Source organism: Amblyraja radiata, chromosome 14, assembly GCF_010909765.2.
Source record: "Amblyraja radiata isolate CabotCenter1 chromosome 14, sAmbRad1.1.pri, whole genome shotgun sequence".
NCBI classification, from domain to species: domain Eukaryota; kingdom Metazoa; phylum Chordata; class Chondrichthyes; order Rajiformes; family Rajidae; genus Amblyraja; species Amblyraja radiata.
Genome location: NC_045969.1, coordinates 40,992,103 through 41,006,247, shown reverse-complemented (window position 1 = coordinate 41,006,247; position 14,145 = coordinate 40,992,103). Strand labels below are relative to the sequence as shown.

General features: G+C 40.9%; 1 protein-coding gene across 1 annotated transcript in view; it reads right to left on the bottom strand.

The window, feature by feature from the left end:
- Nucleotides 1-14,145, bottom strand: part of pola1 (DNA polymerase alpha 1, catalytic subunit) — a 248,098-nt gene that overhangs the window by 210,825 nt on the left and 23,128 nt on the right. The window contains exons 12-14 of the mRNA XM_033033174.1: nucleotides 12,039-12,155; nucleotides 11,879-11,953; nucleotides 10,430-10,568 (exon numbers count right to left, since the gene is read on the bottom strand). Coding sequence (XP_032889065.1) covers nucleotides 10,430-10,568; nucleotides 11,879-11,953; nucleotides 12,039-12,155 — 331 coding nt within the window. The remainder of the gene's footprint in view (nucleotides 1-10,429; nucleotides 10,569-11,878; nucleotides 11,954-12,038; nucleotides 12,156-14,145) is intronic.

Below are 14,145 nucleotides of genomic sequence, written 5' to 3'. Positions count from 1 at the left end.
AGACAGTGGGATATATGAATGCAGAAGAACCCATGTTAAACTCTAACCTTGAATGCAAAAAAGACCATTCTTCCCGGGGCCATTCTGCCAAACTAAACTGCCGGCCAGTATTTTACAAAAGACACAAGGAACTGCAGATGCTGGAATCTTGCAGAGACATAAAGTGCTGGAGTCACTCAGCCGGACAGGTTGCATCTCTGGAGGACAAGGATAAGCGACATTTCAGGTAAGGTCCCTTCTAATTTACATGAATGGTATCTAAGTTTGACCAGAACTGTTCATTCTCTTTCACTCTCCCATCACGAGCTCCTTCCAAGGGACTCGACTTACTCCCAATTTCCATGTATTAGTGACCACTCAAATTTCGTTGATACCATCATTGGTTCCTTCTCCTCAGGTACTAAACCAACTCTTATCCCCTAAAATCATACAAATTTTACCTCATTGAAAGGGGCCAATCAGTCCACAGCATTTCCCAAGTCGGAATAACCTTGCCAAGTCAAATATTCTGGGATTTGATTCACGACACTAAGTTGCTGCATTTCAAGTCCACTGCCAAATGTAATAAACGCTCCTGCTTCTACTGCCTTTTGGGTTAAAATCAAAAGTCCTCATCTCCACTCCAATTCTAGTGCTAGGTCTACATCTCCAGTTTCTGATCCATATGCTCAGGGAAAGAGGTCCTTTCCATTTACTCTGTCCATCCCCTCACACTTCTCCACTCAGTCTTCGGTTCCAAGGAAAACACCCACAGATTTTTCCATCTTTCCTCACAACCATCCTTTCCAGTCTTGACAAGATCTTCTTCGATCTTTCCTGCACTCGACTCAGCACAATCACAATGGCGCAGCCCGAACTGCACAGTTAATGGCCTCGCCTGTGTTGTGAAAGCAATAGTTGAAGCAGGAAGCTATGACTGTTGGCAGATCAATTTCCCTCCTGGGATAAATAAAGTTCTATCGTATCGTAGGAAGGTTGCACGAGAAAGGGAAAACAACGTAATACGTTTTTAAATGACTTTATCACCTGCCCCACAAGCTATAAATCTGTACACAATATGCCTAGGGCTCCCTGATCTGTAATGTCACTTAATATCTACTTAATAGTTTAGGTTAGTTTATTATTACTGTCGACAAATGCAATTGCTCATTCCTCAGGATTCCATTTGCCACATTTCTGTGCCACTGACAAAACTATATGGGGCATAGTGACCACTGCTATGGTCATGCACGTGGTCACTTACTGTGTTCATGTTAACCTCTTGTACCTACACACACAGAGATCTAAATCATTAACATACATCACCACAGATAAAAGTCTAATCTCTTCTTGGTTTCGGCATTTTGGAAAAATAAATCCTCCTCAATTCTATAATTTATGTCATTCAACTTTGAATAGCCATGGCAAAATGTTTGACTTTTTCTTCCTTGAGATATTGCTTGGCCATCTGTTTAAATATCCTGTTATGTGACTCCTTTGACATTTTTGCGAGGCAACTCTCCTGGTAAGCACTTGCTGTATTAAAGTAGCGATGCAAGTAATAGTGAGTCTGACTCTGGGTCACAGTCATAATGAACACACTGGCAAGATGGGGAAATTATAAATTGTCATCTGTCGTGACTGTAGGCTGTCAAGCTGAAATGTAAACCGCTCCTCCAATGCTGGGGCTATTTTACAATATTTCTTGCTTTTATATTAAATAAAAGCTCTCATTATGTCAGTCATACATCATGGAAACTGGCCCTTGACCCAACTTGCCCACACCGACCAACATGCCTCATCTACACTAGTCCCATCTGCCTGCGTTTATCCGTCTAAGCCTATCCTATCCATGTACCCATCTAAATGTTTCTTAAATGTTGCAATAGTACCTGCCTCCAGCATCTTGCTCCATACGTCCACTATCCTTTGTGTGAAAAGGTACCCTCATATTAAATCTTTTCCCCCTGGCCATAAACCAATGTCCTCTGGTTCTCGATACACCTACTCTGGGCAAGAGACTCTTGTGCGTCCACCCAATCTATTCCTCTCATCATTTTGTACACCTCAATAAGAACACCCCTTATCCTTTTCCACTTCAAGGAATAGAGTCCTAGCCTGCTCAACTCTGCCCCCCACCCCCCCCCCCCCAAAGTCCTGGCAACATCCTGGTAAATCTTCTCTGAACCCTTTCCAGCTTGAACTCAACCCCAGCAGAGTGTTTGAATGTAGCGCTGTCTGAAGTGGCCTGGCATCATTGCCATATTTCCTCAGAACAACCCAGAATGACAGAGCTGGTGTAACAAATGCAGTAACTTGCAATGACTGGACACTGCTGGCTCATCATGACCCAGAATGGATCTCACTGGTCTCCAGTGCAAAGCTCACCAATGGCAGTGAGATACTGTTATCTAGTGACAAGTTGTCTTTCAATACCAACGTGCCCAATTCCAAATACAGAAAGTCAGCAATGATAAATTCAGTGCCAATCTATGCAAAATGGCAATATTAACGCAACAGTAACAGTGCCATTTGGAAATTTGGAGTGATTTCATTGCTGTTGCCCATTGAGACTGGGTTATATCCAAATAAATGCAGAGTGGAACAAAATAATTTGGTATTGCTCATATTGCAAGAACTTACAATGAATTTATCTTTCACAACCCACAGAATGTTAAATGATCAAAGGACAACAGGGAAAGGATCCCACATTATTAATAAGAAGATGAATGCCTTTTGAATGCATTCTCATGAATTTCTTCTGGCAGTTTAGGAGTTACAAAAACAGACAGTTTGAGAAACACAATAAATGGCAAACAAAAAGATTTTAGACCCACTTGCATTACATGTGTTCCCAATGATGACACAATATAAGAGCTGGAGAACTGAAAAATGCTAAACCTGTATTTATGTAATTATCTTGACAGAGCAATCAGAGACCACTTAGAGTATCATAATAGTGCTAAAGACAAAGTTAAATGAGCTATGTGATGCTAGAGCTGAATTTTCAAATGCATAAATAATTTGTCGAGAAATATTTTGCTTCTGCAAAACCACGGCGAATTGAGAAAGCAAGTGGAAGATTATAATTAATTCTCCAATAGGCTAGAGCACAGCCACAAGAATCAGAAGATCAACAGTTTGAGCTCTATGTGGTCATAATACACAAGGCCAGAACGGGAGTAAAAAAAATGTTTTTAAAAATTCTCCTGACAGCTGTGTCCCCCTGCAAAAATAACCCATTGTGGAGGCACAGTTGAGCAGCGGTAGAGTTGCTGCTTTACAGCGCCGGAGATGCGGGTTTGAACCTGACTACGAGTGCTGCCTGTACGGAGTTTGTACGTTGTCCCTGTGACCACGTGGGTTCTCTCTGAGTGCTCCGGTTTTCTCCCACACTCCAAAGACGTAATAATAATAATAATGGATGGGATTTATATAGCGCCTTTCTAATACTCAAGGCGCTTTACATCGCATTATTCATTCACTCCTCAGTCACACTCGGTGGTGGTAAGCTACTTCTGTAGCCACAGCTGCCCTGGGGCAGACTGACGGAAGCGTGGCTGCCAATCTGCGCCTACGGCCCCTCCGACCACCACCAATCACTCACACACATTCACACACAGGCAAAGGTGGGTGAAGTGTCTTGCCCAAGGACACAACGACAGTATGCACTCCAAGCGGGATTCGAACCGGCTACCTTCCGGTTGCCAGCCGAACACTTAGCCCATTGTGCCATCTGTCGTCCCCGTACAGGTTTGTAGGTTAATTGGTGGGTGTGAACTCGGTTGGCCAAAGGTCCTGTTTCCACACGGTATCTCTAAAGTCTAGAGATCGACACAAAAAGCTGGAGTAACTCAGCGGGACAAACAGCATCTCTGGAGAGAAGGAATGGGTGACGTTTCAGGTCGAGACCCTTCTTCAGACTGGTTAGGGATAGGGAAATGAGAGATTATAGCCGATGATGTAGAGAACGTAGGTGATCTGCGAAATGATCGCCCAGTCTACGTCTGGTCTCACTGATGTATAAGAGTCCACACCTGGAATGACGGATACAGAAAATAAGGTTGGAGGACGTGGAAATGAACCTCTGCCTAGCGTGACAGGACTGCCTGGATCGCTGGACAAAGTCGAGGGAGGAGGTAAGGGGACAGGTATTGCATCTTCTGCGGTTGCTGGGGAAGGTACCTGGGGAAGGGATGGTTTGGGTGGGAAGGGATGAGTTAACTAGATAGTTGTGGAGGGAATGGTCTCTGTGGAAGGCAGATAGGAGTGGAGATGGGAAAATGTGGCACCTCATATTTTGCTTGGCTAGCTTACACCTCAGCAGCATGAACATTGACTTCTCTAACTTCAAATAGCCGTAGCTTTCCCTCTCTCTCCATCCCCTCTCCCTTCCCAGTTCTCCCACCAGTCTTACTGAATCCGACAACATTCTATCATTGTCCCTGTCATCAGTCTGAAGATGAGTCTCGACCCGAAACGTCGCCCATTTGGGACAAAGACCCATCATGTGCTTCTGTACACAATTTGAGATTTGTAATAGAAAAAAAAAATCACATGAAGTTAAAGTGCACATTGTCAGATTTTAATAAAGGCCAATTTTATACATTTTTGTTTCACCATGCAGAAATTACAGCAGTGGTGAGACATAGTCCCCCTATTTCAGGGCACCATAATGTTTGGGACACAGCATTATCGTGTAAATAAAAGTGGTCATGTTTAGTATTTTGTTGCATATCCTTTGCAAGCAATGACTGCTTGAAGTCTACGATTCATGGACATCACCAGTTGCTGGGTGTCTTCTCTGGTGATGCTCTGCCAGGCCTGTATTTCAGCCACCTTTAGCTTATGCTTGTTTTGGGGGCTAGTCCCCTTCAGTTTTCTCTTCAGCATACAAAAGGCATGCTCAATTGGGTTTAGATCGGGTGATTGACTCGGCCACTCAAGAATTGACCATTTTCTTAAGCTTTGAAAAATTCCTTTGTTGCTTTAGCAAAATGTTTGGGATTGTCGTCTTGCTGTAGAATGAACCGCTGGCAAATGAGTTTTGAGTCATTTGTTTGAACTTCAGCAGATAGGATGTGTCTATACACTTCAGAATTCATTATGCTACTACCATCAGCAGTTGTATCATCAATGAAGATAAGTGAGCCAGTACCTTCAGCAGCCATACATGCCCAGGCCATAACACCCCCACCACCGTATTTCACAGATGAGGTGGTAATCTTTGGATCTTGGGCAGTTCCTTCTCTGCTCCATACTTTGCTCTTGCCATCACTCTGAAGCAAGTTAATCACTCTGAAGCAAGTCTCATCCGTTCACAAGACGTTTTTCCAAAACTGTGGTTGCTCTTTTAAGTACTTCATTGCAAACTGTAACCTGGCCATCCTATTTTTGCGACTAACCAGTGGTTTGCATCTTGCAGTGTAGCCTCTGTATTTCTGTTCATGAAGTCTTCTGATAGTCATAATTGACAAATCCACACCTGACTCCTGAAAAGTGTTTCTGATCTGTCGGACAGATGTTTGGGGATTTTTCTTTATTATAGAGAGAATTCTTCTGTCATCAGCTGTGGAGGTCTTCCTTGGCCAGCCAGTCCCTTTGCGATTAGTAAACTCACCAGAACTCTCTTTCTTCTTAATGATGTTCCAAACAATTGATTTTGGTAAGCCTAAGGTTTGGCTGATGTGTCTACCAGTTTTATTCTTGTTTCTCAGTCTCATAATGCTTCTTTGACTTTCATTGGCACAACTTTGGTCCTCATGTTGATAAACAGCAATAAAAGTTTCCAAAGGTGATGGAAAGACTCGAGGAAAGACTGGGTGCTGAGAGCTCTCTTATACCTGCATTAAGGAGGCAATTAAACACATCTGAGCAATTACAAACACCTGTGAAGCCATGTGTCCCAAACATTATGCTGCCCTGAAATGGGGGGGACTATGTATAAACAGTACTGTAATTTCTACATGGCGAAATCAAAATGTATAAAAATGGCCTTTAATAAAATCTGACAATGTGCACTTTAACCACATATGATTTTTTTCTATTACAAATCTCAAATTGTGGAATACATAGGCAAATAAATAAAGGATGGTTCTTTGTCCCAAACATTATGGAGGGTGCTGTATATACGCGTCTGTGTATATGTGTGTGCGTGCATGATTGTTTGGCCGAGGGCTGATTGTAACACCCAGGTACCTTTCCCTATTCCTGTACATTGAGCCACAGTGAGCTTCTTGTAGCTGCAAGACTCGAATCCTTTCAACTTTGAACATTTCTTTTTTTTTAATATATTTTTTTATTTAAGGTAATCAATTACAATGCTTCAAACAACTTTATATCAAATTAATTCAATTTGCATTAAGTAAAACACTAGTAATACTTATCTACTATTTTTTTTAGAAATAATGATAGAAAAAGAATAGAACAGTTATAAATCATTAAGAGAGTGATTAAATAATAATTTGATTATATATAAGAAAAAAAAAAAGAAAAAAAAAAAAAAAAATTGAAAAACCACAATATGTATTGTTAATAACACTACTACAAGTGATAGTATCAATAAAGACATATATGTTAATTCCAATATAAAAATGAATTATTCTCACCAAATCCCGCAGGGTGCACGCCGAGCTGTGTTGCCAAGAACAGCTACTTCTCTAAATACTGTATATATGGAGACCATATCTGTTCAAAAGAATTATACTTGTCCAATAGGACAAATCTAATTCTTTCCAGATGTAACGTCTCCATCATCTCTGTTGCCCACATTTTGGTTGTGGGGGATAATGTTCCCTTCCAAAATTTCAATATGATTTTTTTCCCAATTATCAAACAGTAATCAAAGAAATTTCTTTGATTTACTGTAAGTGATAGATGTAAATCCGGAATTCCAAATATTATTAGCTTTGGGTTAGGGTCCAATTTAACTTTGATGACTTCAGAAATAACTTTAAAAATTTCTGTCCAGTAATAATTCAATTTAGGACATGTAACGAAACTATGTATTAAATTTGCCTCTGCTTTCTTGCACTTATCACAAATAGCGGAGAGATTCGGAAAAATACTATTTAATTTAGTTTTCGAATAATGTAACCTATATAATACTTTAAATTGTATCAATATATGTCTGGCGTTTAATGAACACCGGTGTATTCGTTGTAGACTTTCTTCCCAGTTTTCTTTTGTTATAGCCAATCCCATTTCATTTTCCCATGCTTGACGATATATTTCCGTTATTGGATTCTCCTTATCCAAAATGATGTTATATATATAGGCTATTAATTTTTCTGTATTTGGATATAAATTAAACAGTTCGTCTAACAATCCTGCTTCTTTATTTTTATAATCTTGTGTATTGGATTTAATATAATCTCTAATTTGTAAATACCTAAACAAATGTTGTGGAGACAATCCATAAATATCTTGTAACTCCTGGAATAAAAGAAATTTTCCTTTTCTATAAAGGTGTTCTATCCTTGTAATTCCTAAATCATCCCATTGTTTAAACCCCCCATCTAATATAGCAGGTTTAAACGATGGATTATTCATAATTGGTAATCTAAATGAGAGATTATCCAAATGTAGAGTCTTAACTATTTGTTTCCAAATACGTCTATTATTATATATTATTAGGTTGTCTTTATAATTTTTTTTTGTACTTCCGTTGGTGCAAAAATTATCGAACCTACATTGAAAGGTAGACAGTCTTCCTTTTCTATATTTAACCATGTCGGTTCATGATCCATATTTACCCACCAGAAATTCATATTCTTAATCTGAACAGCCCAAAAATAATATAAAAAGTTTGGAAGTGCTAATCCTCCATTTATCTTAGCTTTGCATAGATGTTTTTTATTTATTCTGTGATTTTTATAATCCCAAATAAAACTATTGACAATATTATCAATTTTTTTTAAAAAAGTTTTCGGAAGAAAAAAAGGAATAGCCTGAAACAAATATAACAACTGTGGTAGAAATACCATCTTTATGGCACTTATTCTACCAATCATAGATATAGGAAGTGTTTTCCAATATAAAATATTTTTTCTAAGTTTATCTAATAGTTGAGGATAGTTGGATTTTATTAATGAGTATGAACTTTGAACATTTCAACGGTACAGTCTAGCCCTCAACAGCCAACTGCTGAAGCTTTTGTTATATTTGCCTAATTGGTGATTTGCTAACACATAGCTGCTCATCAGGATAAAATGTTAAAATGTAATTGGGAAAAGGTTTAATGGGAACCTGAAGAGAAACCTTTTCCACTCAGAGGGTGGTGGGTATATGGGACGAGATGTCAGAGGAGGCAGTTGTGGCAGGTTCTATAACAAGATTTAAAAGACACATGGATAGGAAATGTTTAGATGGACATGAGCCAAATGCAGGCAGGACCAGCTTAGATGGGGTTTCTTGGTCAGCATGGAAGAGTTGAGCTGTATAGCTCTATGACTCTCGTAACTCAATTCTAAAATAACTTCCCCGGTAAATGTGGGATCAGAAAACAGAGCAGTGCGCGCTGAAGTGGTTGAACTGAGCACACTGGGTTTTAATTTAGAGCAAGAGGGGCTAATCCTTAATCACACTCCTGCAGTGATCTGATATTCAGGTGTATTTCCCACATACGAGTAAGATAGTGATAATCTGTTGGTGCCCCTGACTATCAACCACTTTATTGAAACTTCAGGAGTAGTAGTAAAGTAACTAACAACATTCATTAAGAGCTTGAATGACTATAGACCTGTTGCTCTCACTTCGACCATGATGAAATGTTTTGAACGGCTGGTCCTGGCCCACATTAAGTCCTCACTCCCACCCACCCTGGATCAGCATCAATTTGCGTATAGAGCAAATAGATCAACGGAAGATGCCATCAACACAGCTCTACATTCTGCACTGACACATCTGGAGCGTCCTGGCTCATATGTGAGGATGTTATTTGTAGACTTTAGTTCTGCATTTAATGCGATCATCCCCAGCAGAATGGTGGACAAACTGTCTGATCTGGGTATTAATGCAATAACATGCGGATGGATTAGGGACTTTCTAACAGATCGCCCACAGACTGTCAGGATGGGGTCCAGTTACTCCCCGGTCCTGACGCTCAGCACAGGAGCGCCACAAGGTTGTGTGCTGAGTCCCATTTTGTACACAATATACACTTATGATTGTATACCAACACACAGTACAAATAGGATCATTAAGTTTGCGGACGACACGACTGTGGTGGGACTGATAGGCAACAACGACGAGTCTGCCTACAGGGATGAAGTCCAAAAACTGACTGTCTGGAGTACCAAAAACAACCTGGTACTCAATCCATCGAAGACGAAAGAGCTGGTCGTTGACTTCAGGAGGAAGAGGAGAGAGGAACCTGCTCCTTTATACATCAAAGGAGACATGGTGGAGAGAGTCACTGGCTTTAAGTTCCTGGGAATAAACATCTCCCAGGACCTTAAATGGCAAATGAACACCGTCACTCTCGTGAAGAAGTCACATCAGCGGCTGTATTTCCTGAGGTCTCTGCGGAGAGCAAACGTCTCACAGCCGCTGCTGTTGTCCTTCTACCGATGCGCCGTGGAGAGTATCCTCTCCTATAGAATCCTGGTGTGGTTTGCTAGCTGTACTGTGGCTGAGAGGAGGGCGTTGCAGGGAATTATAAAAACTGCGCAGAACATTACAAACGCCCAACTGCCCTCCTTGGATGACATATATAGGGCCCGATGCTTGCGCCGGGCCACAAATATCAAGCAGGACACATCCCACCCTGCCAACCACCTTTTTACTCTGCTACCCTCTGGGAGGCGATTCAGGACTCTGAAGGCTCGCACCGGTAGACTAAAGAATAGTTTCTACCCATGTGCGATAAAAGAGCTAAATTCCAACAGAGAATGCTGGGGAAGCAAAATGTAATTCTAAGAAATGCCGCCAAATTCTTTTAAATTCTTTTAAAACACCTATTTATTTTTACTAATAAGTGTACATATGTGTCAATGGTTGTCGTGTTTGTATTGTTTTTAACCGGAGGAGATGTAATGGAATTTCGTTGCACAGTATTGTGCAATGACAATAAACGTATTCATTCATTCATTCATTCATTCAAAGAGGTGGAAAAAACAGCCTGGTTTTCCAGAGAAGATGCTAAACCAATATTCCATCTGATCTCTCAAGTGGATGCCATTAGATCCCATAACAATGTCTGAAGAAGACAAAGCATCACAAACATTAATCGCACAAATTAAAAGTACATCATCTGATTTTTTTAAACATAGTGGCAACTTGCTCTGCATAGGTTGGCTGGTACACTGCCACTATTGCAACCTTGGTGACAATTCAAAAAAATTGCTGTGAGGCATCAGGCATGGACTGAAATCAAGGTGGTGGGCACAGATGAGAATTATTTTCTTCAACGTCAGATGAAATAGTTCAAAAATAAAATCCGTAATCTTACGTGGAGACGTGAATTCCAGCCAGCTCGGGCCCTTGATCTTCTGGTTGAGGAGCAGAAGCTCAAGACTGGACGTATTGGTACCAAACACATGTGAAAATGTTTCCCCTTTCAAGTCTGAAGGAAGTGGAGGTAGGTCAGCCTGCAGCAAGGAACAGCAGCAATTAGACACATTTCATCAACTCTAACAGTGACTACTCAACAATGAGATGTACAAGTTTGTTGAGTACCACCAACTAAATGCTCACAACGATTTTCAGGTTTGTCAACAAAATACTGATTATAAGTAACTTGTCCCAAGAGACTGGGGTTTTGGTATCTGTTCATTACATAGAATTTATAGCACCGCAACATTTGATCAAATCACTCTAATGAGCAACAACCAAAAAAAGAGATAATCTCCATATCTTAATTATTAATGGATTTACTATTAGCAAGTTTCTAACCAACAACATTTTAGAAGTCACCATTGATTAAATTGGTTGACTGGTTGAAAGATTCAGCACAAAAACAGGCCCTTCGACCCACCAAGTCAATGCTGACAATCGATCACCCCTTCACACTAGTTCTATGTTGTCCCATTTCCGCATCCATTCCCTCCCTACCAAGGACAATTTACAAAGAGCAATTAACCTTCAAATCTGCATGCCTTTGTGATGTGAGAGGAAACTGGAGCACCCGGAAGAAACCCATGTGGAAAACGGGAGAATATGCAAACGCCACACAGCACCTGCGGTCTGGATCGAACCCAGGTCTCTGGCGCCGAGAGACAGCAGCTCTACCAATTGCATAATTGTGCCACCCTTTGAACCACCACTGACAAAAACTGTTACTGACTCTGATCATAAACACATCATGGTTACAATGCCAAAACACTCTGCAACAAGAGACTCATCTACGAATATCCCAGAAACTTTCAAACACCCACAAAGCACAAGCCAGGAGTATGATGCAATACTTGCCCCTTCCCTGTATGAGTGCAGCCCCATCTATGCCCAAGAATGGGAACAGAATTTGAGACAAAAGCTGGCTGTGCTATTGGCACTTCATCCAGCACCTCAAACATGTCCTCTTTCTCTCTCTCCATCAGCAGAATCCTGTGGCTGCAATGTGTGGCATTACAGCAAAAGCCACCACTGCCACCAAGGCTTCCTTAACATCACTTCCCAAACTTCTGATCTCTAACAGCAAGGATCCAGACAAGTCTCATGGAAACTCCACCATTTGCATGTCACACATTACATTGACTTATAAATGTATCCCCATCACTGGATCTCCCCATGCAACAACACGACACACACCCTACACACACCACACCACCATACATCAGTTGCAGGTGATGGCTCCCAATGCAGTAAGGGTTACAGAGAAGCAACTATATCCATACCTAACAAATTTGTTTTTAAAAGCACATTGCATTTAGATAACAGAGAGACTTTTCACGATACTCACCGCATATTTGACTTCCAAGTATTCACAATTTTCAGGCACATCTGGAATTTCAAAAGCGTACTTTTTCTCCACTTTCTAAAAATTGAAACATAATCACATCAGTGAACCCATGGGATATAAATTGACCATCTGAATTCTGGACATCACTATATTCACCAACCTTGGATTTGAATTTCATTATTCTGAATCTTTCCGAAATTGCTTCACTGAATTCCTGATAAACATCCAATATACCTACAGGCGTTTCTGTACCCTTGCCAGTTTTAAGATTTAACCGCTGAAAAAAATTCAGAAATTAATTAATTGATCATCATTTTAAAAATAGGATCCAAAATCAGTAAAGGAAACAGGCCCTTCAGCCCACTAAGTCCATGCCGACCATCGATATCACCCATTTACAATTCTACATTATCCAACTTTCTCAAAGGGAAATCAGAGGGATAGTTGAGCCCTATTCTAGGTGATGTTTTGTTTTTTGAACTAAATCACAAAACTCAAAGATTAATACCGAAACTCCTTTGGTGTTAAATGTAATAAAGACTGTACTTGCTGGCATAGCTTGCCAAACTGGAGTAGATTGGTAAATTAGTTGTCATTCAAGCTTCCTTGCTGCACTGCTACATGCAAGTGACTGAAATTGATTTCACACGCAGCACGCACAATAAGTCATTCTCCACTTACAGCAGTCCTCTGGAGAAAATAATCTTCCTTCCATTGGGATATTTTGCAGTAGCTGTTGTATCTACAGTTCTTCAGGTATTATTTTATGAGCAAATTTATTTTTTATTGTGGAGGCAAGAACTCAGTGCAAATGAGGCAGTAAAATAAATTAATATTACGGAAGACGTATTGGCAAAGAAGCCGAAACAAAAATGGATAAATCTCACGGACAAGTAGATCTACATCCCCAAAATTTGAAAGGGCTGGTTATTGAGATAGTACGATTGTCATCTTCCAAAATTCTGTAAATTTTGGAATGATTTCAGTAGATTGTAGTAGTAAAGGTGGCCCTACTATTTAAGAAAAGAGGGAGAGGGAAAAATGCTCTCATCAGTAGTTAGGGAAAAGCTATAAATTTATCATCCGATATCAAAATCATTGCGAGTATAATAATATGGTTGGGCAGTCAACTGGGATTTAACATGGAAAATTCATGTTTCACTGATCTCCAGTGTTCATTGAGAATGTATCCAAGAGAGCAGGAAGAGAGGACCGGTGGTTGTGATCATCAAAGGTAGAGCACTTGCAATTGGCAATGGTGTACAACGATGGATTGAGAATTTGGTGTTATGAAGAAATAAACAGGCACTTTGCGTATTGGCAGACTATGACAAGTGGGATACCACACATATTGTTGCCAAGCTACTACATCAGTGATTTGGTAATGGTGACTAAACATAACATCTATATAACTAAAAGTCTCATCTTGACCACTTCTGCGATGTATATTTATTTTAGAAAAAATGGTACCATATATCGCTATGATTTTTGGCCATCTTGGTCCTCCTCCGCTGAGGCAGCCCCAAGGATTTTACCGATCGATGAAAAATAAAAAATTTATGAACGTTTAAAAAATCTTGAGATCAGCTGATTGGTCCTCTCGCCTGTCAATCGCTATGATGAAGGTAATGCCCCTTCCAGGGGGCCAGGAGTATAAAGCCCAAATGGTATGAAATTGCATTTGAATTTGGTGGCCTGCACGCTGCTTGAAATGGAATTTCACGGAATAGCCGTGAGTGAACTGCCAACCCACCAGCCGTGAGTCAATCAACTGCCAGCCCACCAGCCGTGAGTCAATCAACTGCCATTCCCACCAGCCGTGAGTCAACTACCAACCCAACAGCCGTGAGTCAGTCAACTGCCAGCCCACCAGCCCTGAGTGAGTGAACTGCCAGCACATCAGGCCTGAGTGACTGAGCTGCCAGCCCAACAGGCCTGAGTGACTCTGCTAGCCCAAGAATCCATTCGGCCCACAATGTCTATACTAGCTCTCTGGAAACCAGTCCCTTCGGCCCACAATGGCCATACTAGCCCTCTGGAAACCGGTCCCTTCGGCCCACAACTCCCACACTAGTGCTCCAGAAAGCCCCTTCCCCCCCCCCCCCCCCCCACTGGCCACCTATATTGGAATTCGTGGAGAAGTGGAATATTGCGTTGGGGGACCAGCCCTCCTGTGTGAACATGAGACCCAACGGGTCCCACTTAGTCTAGTTTCCAAGTTAAAGGAAGACAAGAAACTAAGCAGGGATGCATGTAGTAATGAGGAT